Below are 7,121 nucleotides of genomic sequence, written 5' to 3' on the forward strand. Positions count from 1 at the left end.
CCCACCACCACCACCATGCCTGGCTAATTTTTTTTTTTTTTGTATTTTTAGTAGAGACGGGGATTCCCCATATTGGTCAGGCTCGTCTCGAACTCCTGACCTCAGGTGATCCACCCATCTCAGCCTCCCAAAGTGCTGGGATTACAGGCATGAGCTACCACACCCAGCCGAAACTGCTTTTGTCCCTCTTCAAACTTCTCATATAGAAAGTTTCCCTTCCTTGGTACCAACTATAGTTATTTTGTTCCAATTAAACTGTAGTTAGGGCGATAGGTCATTAGGAGGGCCTGAGAAGAAAGGACAGCAGTCTTTGAAGAGTTAGTCACCCCAACAATATACTATTGCTTTTAAAAGAGCTGAGGCGGCCAGGCGCGGTGGTTCACGCCTGTGTCCCAGCAGTTTGGGAGGCTGAGGCTGGTGGATCACAAGGTTAGGAGTTCGAGACCAACCTGACCAACATGGTGAAACCCCATCTCTACTAAAAACACAAAAATTAGCTGGCCGTGGTGGTACGTGCCTGTAATCCCAGCTACTCAGGAGGCTGAGGCAGGAGAATCGCTTGAAACCAGGAGACGGAGGTTGCAGTGAGCCGAGATCACGCCACTGCACTCCAGCCTGGGTGACAGAGCAAGACTCTGTCTCAAAAATAAAACAAAATAATAAAATAAAAGAACTGAGGCTTGTAGTACATCCTACAGAACTACATCATTTACCAGGTCACGGATAGATTAGGAGATTGTGACTGGGGAGATTGTGAGGGTCTATGAATAGACTCCACGGGCGTTATTGAAGACATTACAATCACATTTATTTTTCAGGGAAAATCCATCACTTATCATTTTCTCAAAGGGACCTAAAGGTTCAGCGAGTCACTGTTATAAAAATGCTGGTGAAAGTTGTGGTCTCTGTCCATTGATTGCCATAGGTTAGTGTTACCTGGACTAACAGCATATCTCGTTCATGATTTGATTGAATCTAGGAGAAGTTTCTAAAATGTATTTGACTTTGAATTTTGTTTCCAGAACGCAAGCTTTCAATAAATATTTGAAGGGTAAAAGAGGGGAAGGAACAAGGAGAGTAAAAACTGGCCTGTCTGGGTCTTTCTAACAGGGGCAGGAACCTGCTCTTTAGGTCATTGTTCAAGCAAAACTTACTTCTGATGAGGCTAGATTTTCTGGGAAACTAAATGAAAAAAGTGGGCTGGGTGTGGTGGCTGTAATCCCAGCACTTCGGGAGGCTGAGGCAGGAGGATTGCCTTACCCCAGGAGTTCGAGACCAGCCTGGGCAACACAGTAAGACCCCGTGTCTACAAAAAATAAAATAAAATTAACCAGGCATGGTGGTGCATGCCTGCAGTCCCAGCTACTCAGGAGGCTGAGATGGGGGGATCACTTGAACCTGGGAGGTTGAGGCTGCTGTGAACTGTGATCACACCACTGCATTCCAGCCTGGGTGACAGAGCAAGACCCTGTCTCTAAATAAATAAAGAAAAAAGTTCATTTCAGTACATTAAATGTTAACATCTATGCTATTAAATCAAACCAACACTCACCTAATTCACAGGCAAATTGTATATGGTATAAATATACAATAAAATACATCAACAAGGTATAAATATCCTTCTCATTTTTACCTTTCTTTCTTTCAGGGGTTAGCAAGTCAGTCATCAAAACAATGTCCATCATGGATTTTGAAAAGGTGAATCTTGAATTAATAGAGGCCTTATTAGAGTGGATTGTGGACGGAAAGCACTCCTACCCTCCAGGTAACTGCTTCTTTATTCAGGCCTGAATGATCCACAGATGAAACACTCAGTCCTTGGCTAAATGGGAGTCTACTTATGATTGTTTGAATTACATGCAAACTCTCTGCACACAGGCTACAAGGCAGTGGGGTTAAGAGCACAGGCTTTGCAGTCTGGTAAACCTCCCAGCTCTGCTATTCAGGAATCTTGTAACCTTGAATAAAGTCCTTATCTTTTTGTTTGTTTGGTTGGTTGGTTTTTTTGTTTTTTTGAGATGGAGTTTCGCTCTCTTTGCCCAGGCTGGAGTGCAATGGCATGATCTCAGCTCACCGCAATCTCCGCCTCCCAGGTTCAAGCGATTCTCCTGCCTCAGCCTCCTGAGTACCTGGGATTACAGGCATGTGCCACCACACCTGGCTAATTTTGTATTTTTTAGTAGAGACAGGGTTTCTCCATGTTGGCCAGGCTGGTCTCAAACTCCCGATCTCAGGTGATCTGCCTACCTCGGCCTCCCAAAGTGCTGGGATTACAGGCGTGAGCCACCATGCCCAGCCTAGTCCTTATCTTTTCTATGCTTCAATTTCCTTGTTGTGAAATGAAGACAGTAATAAATCCTGTTATGTAGAACTATTCTGGGGATTAAAAGAAACCATAGGTAAGGCACTTAGCACAGTATAGTTAAGGTCCAGTAGATACTACCCCTAATACTGGTGAGATTATAATTATAATAATACAGGCCAGGTGTGATGGCTCACACTTGTAATCCCAGCACTTTGAGAGGCCAAGGCAGGTGAATCATTTGAGCCCAGGAGTTTGAAATCAGCCTGGAAAACCCCATCTCTACAAAAAAATGCAAAAATTAATCAGGCATGGTGGCACATGCGTGTAGTCCCAGCAAGGGGTTGGAGTGGGAGGATTGCCTGAGCCTGAGAGGTGGAGGCTGCTGTGAGCCATGGTTGCACCACTGCACTCCAGCTTAGGCAACAGAGAAAGACCCTGTCTCAAAAAAAAACAGAAAAAAACCACACACCACGTTTTGTATGTTATATGTATTACATACTGCATTCTCTTTTGGTTTTTGTTTGTTTGTTTTTGTTTTTTCTTGAGACAGGGTCTCACTCTGTTGCCCAGGCTGGAGCGCAGTGGCATGATGGTGGCCCACTGTAACCTCTTCCTCCTGGGTTCAAGCAGTCCTCCGGCCTTAGCTTCCCGAGTAGCTGGGACTGCAGGTGTGCACCTCCACACCTGGCTAATTTTTGTGTTTTAGTAGAGACAGGGTTTTGCCATGTTGGCCAGTCTGGTCGTGAACTGCTGACCTCAGGTGATCCGCCCACCTTGGCCTCCCAAAGTGCTGGGATTACAGGCGTGAGCCACTGCACCTGGCGTACATACTATATTCTTATAATAAAGTAAGCTAAAGAGAAGAAAATGTAACTTAAAAAGTTATAAGGAAGAGAAAATATATTTACTATTCATTAAGTGGAAGCAGATTATCATAAAGGTCTTCATCTTTGTTGCCTTTACATTGAGCAGGCTGAGGAGGAGGAAGAGGAGGGGTTCCTCTTGCTGTCTCAGGGGTGGCAGAGGTGGAAGAAGTGGAAGGGGAGGCAGAAGAGGGATGCATGCTCATTGCAACATTAAGGAAACATATTATAATTTCTGTCTGACTTTGCTCTTTCATTTCTTTAAAAATGTTCCTATATAGTGCCAATCCTTCCCCTGTTTGCTTTGGTTTCAGTGCTGTATCATAGAATGGTCCATGTCATAATAGAAGTTAAAAGTAGTCTTGAACCTTTCTGCCAGATTGTCTAATGTCAGTTTGTTTGCTGGCACTGCTGCTGCTTCTATGTCTTCCTCATTGTCTGGCACTGGTTCGGAAGCATTCATCTCCATCAAGTCGTCTTCTGTTAATTCCCCTGCTGTGGTGTTTGCTGGCTCTTGAATTTCTCCAAGATCCATATCTTGAAATCCTTCACCACTGCCACCATCTCCCCACCTTTATTCTATATCCATAATCTCTTTTATGATTTTCTCAATTGTCTTATAAATCCTGTGCAGTCATGTACATCTGGACACAGCTTTGTCCAGCATCAGTTTATTGTTTTAGGCTTGATGGCTTTTGCACTTTTTTTTGTAACTACCGTGGCATCTTCAAGGGAATAATCCTTCCAGACATTCATGATGTTCTCTCTATCAGAATTCTCTTTTGTAGCATTGACAGTCCTTTCCATAAAGTACCCTGTATAATGAGCCTTAAAGGTCCTCATGAACTCCTAATATAGAGGCAAAATTAGAGACGTGTTTAGGGGCAAGTAGACCACTTCAGTGTCTTCGATGTTGAACTCATGGGGTTCTGGGTGGCCAGTGGCACTGTCCAATATGAAAAGAACTTTGGCAAGGTACTTCCTGATTCCAGGGACAAAGCATTGATGGAACCAGTCCAGAAAAGGGGTTCCCACTGGCCAGCCTTTCTTTTACAACCAGAGCACTGACAGCTGGTGTTTCTTCTTTCCCTTCAAGACCAGGGGTTAACTTTATAGACAGGGCAGTGCTGATCATGAACTCGACTACATTTGCACAAAAGAGTAGAGTTAGCTTATCCCTTCCTGCCTTAAATCCTGGTACTCATTTCTCTTCCTTACTAATAAATGTCCTTTGTGGCATTTTTTTTTCCAGAAGAGGGCACTTTCATCAGTTATTTGAAACCTTTTGAGGCAGATATCGTTTCTCCTTAATGATTTTCTTAATGGCATCTGGGAACTCATCATCTGCTGCCTCTTGGTCAGCAGAAACTGCTGCTTCTGTTATCTTGATATTTTAAAAGCCAAACCTCTTTCTAAAATTATCAAACTATCCTTTGCTGGCATTAAATTTCCCAGCTTTAGATCCTCCCTTCCATTTGCTTCAAGTTGTCATATAATACTTTGTTTTTTCTTGAATCATATAGGTATGCCTTATAGCAATCTTGCACCCACATAAAAACTACATTTTCAATGAGATAAAAAGGTATTTCTCAAAAAGCACAGGGTTTTCACACTTGCTGGCGTAGCTGCAGTGACAGCTTCACAAATTTCTTTTTCTTCTTTCACAATGGCCCTTACTCTGGATTCATTTATCTGGAAATGGCAGGCAACCACAGTTACAGACCTCCATCTGCAGTACATATTCAGCAATTCACCTTTTGCATGTAATATCATGACTTTTCTCTGCTTCTCGGGAGTACTTACAGCATCACTAGTGGCACTTTGTATAGGTCCATGATGTTATTCAAGGTTTACAGTATTCCACTAAACACAATGAAAAATGCACAAGAACCACAAAGATCACTTTTTACTGTAATATATAATTTTCTGACAAAGCAAATGACTTACTTGGAGATGATTAGTGTCACAATACATTTTTTGAGTGGATTCTCACAACACTTGAGCTCACTGCAGTAGCAACAGGAGATGGCTACAAAATCATTTTTTTAATAAAGTTATTACACCAGTATACTGCACTATAGTTCACTGTATTCAGTTGTGATTTAATACTGCTTTTTTTTTTTTTTTTTTGAAAAGGAGTTTCGCTGTTGTTGACCAGGCTGGAGTGCAGTGGCGCGATCTCGGCTCACCGCAACCTCTGCCTTCCAGGTTCAAGCGATTCTCCTGCCTCAGCTGGGATTACAGGCATGCGCCACCATACCCGGCTAATTTTTATTTTTTTAGTAGAGACGGGGTTTCACCGTGTTGATCAGGCTGGTCTCGAACTCCCAGCCTCAGGTGATCTGCCCACCTCAGCCTCCCAAAGTGCTGGGATTACAGGGATGAGCCACCGCACCTGGCCTGATTTAATACTGCATTTTTACATTTGTTCACCTTTCTCTAGATGCATATGGCACCAGGTATGGTCCATAAGAGTGTGTGTGTGTGTGTGTGTGTGAGTTTGGATAAATTTAACTCTTTATAATAGGTTTGTGTGTATTTTATGATATACTCTTTCATGATATAAATAATAAAATAGGCTAGTATCTATAGGTGTCTTATGCATTCATGACATGTCTCTTTCTTAATTTTTTTCATATTTCTAGGCTATGCAGTTTGTGTGCTAGTTTTTTTCAAATTGTCACAAATCTCCAAAAATTTTCCAATATATTCACTGAAAAAAAATTGCCAATGAGTAGACCCGTGCCGTGCAAACCTATGTTGTTCGAGGATCAACTGAACGCTTATTATGGTTAAACACTATTACTACTACTGTACACAGAGTAATCACTACTTTTCTCCACTCACTGTCTTCCCATCCCGAGAGCCTTCTTAACTTCACTTGCAGTCCCTTGTCCCTAGAATTAATACTCCAAATCTTCTCTTAACTAAATCCTTTATTTTCTTCAGGTTTCTTCTCAATTTACCTCTACAGACCACCCTATCTGTTATCTTGCCCCACTCCCCTTACTCTATCATAATATCTAAAAATAGGCCAGGTGCTATGGCTCACGCCTGTAATCCCAGCACTTTGGGAGGCCGAGGCAGCCGGATCACTTGAGGTCAGGAGTTTGAGACCAGCCTGGCCAACATGGGGAAACCTCATCTCTACTAAAAATACAAAACCTAGCTGGGCATGGTGGCGGGCGCCTGTAATCCCAGCTACTCAGGAGACTGAGGCAGGAGAATCGCTTGAACTCAGGAGGCGGAGGTTACAGTGAGCCAAGATCGTGCCACTGCTCTCCAGCCTGGGCTACAAGAGCATGACTCCATCTCAAAAAATAAAATAAAATAATTCATTTTAATTGTAGCACTTAACAATGTCTGAAATTAGAATTTTGCATACTGACTACCTCCTTCAATAGGATGTAAGCTCCTTAAGAGTAGAGATTTCAGCCAGGCGCCCTGGCTCACCACCAAGCAACAAGAGCAAAACTCCATCTTAAAAAAAAAGAAAGAAAAAGAATAGACCGTTCTTGTTCACCACTATATTTCTCAGACCCTAGAACAGTGCCTAGAATATTTAGGTACAGAGTAAATATTTGTTGCATGAATAAATGAATGTAATCATTAAATGGAATAATAGATCAAAAAATTACTTTATGTGGGCTGGGCATGGTAGATCATGCCTGTAATGCCCACCTTGGGCACTTTGGGAGGGCGAGGTGGGTGGATCACCTAAAGTCAGGAGTTCAAGACTAGCCTAGCCAACATGGCAAAACCCCATCTCTACTAAAAATACAAAAATTAGCCAGACATGGTGATGGGCACTTGTAAGCCCAGCTACTTGGGAGGCTGAGGCAGGAGAGTCATTGAACCCAGGATGTGGAGGTTGCAGTGAGCCAAGATTGCGCCACTTCACTCCAACCTGGGTAACAGAGCAAGACTCTGTCTCTTAAAAAAAAAAAAATATA

General features: G+C 42.7%; 1 protein-coding gene across 1 annotated transcript in view; it reads left to right on the forward strand.

The window, feature by feature from the left end:
* DHX57 (DEAH (Asp-Glu-Ala-Asp/His) box polypeptide 57) overlaps positions 1-7,121 on the forward strand; it is a 75,336-nt gene that overhangs the window by 35,048 nt on the left and 33,167 nt on the right. Inside the window, exon 13 of the mRNA XM_011997328.1 lies at positions 1,649-1,765. Within this exon, the coding sequence (XP_011852718.1) occupies positions 1,649-1,765 (117 nt within the window). The remainder of the gene's footprint in view (positions 1-1,648; positions 1,766-7,121) is intronic.

Source organism: Mandrillus leucophaeus, unplaced genomic scaffold, assembly GCF_000951045.1.
Source record: "Mandrillus leucophaeus isolate KB7577 unplaced genomic scaffold, Mleu.le_1.0 Scaffold538, whole genome shotgun sequence".
NCBI lineage: Eukaryota > Metazoa > Chordata > Mammalia > Primates > Cercopithecidae > Mandrillus > Mandrillus leucophaeus.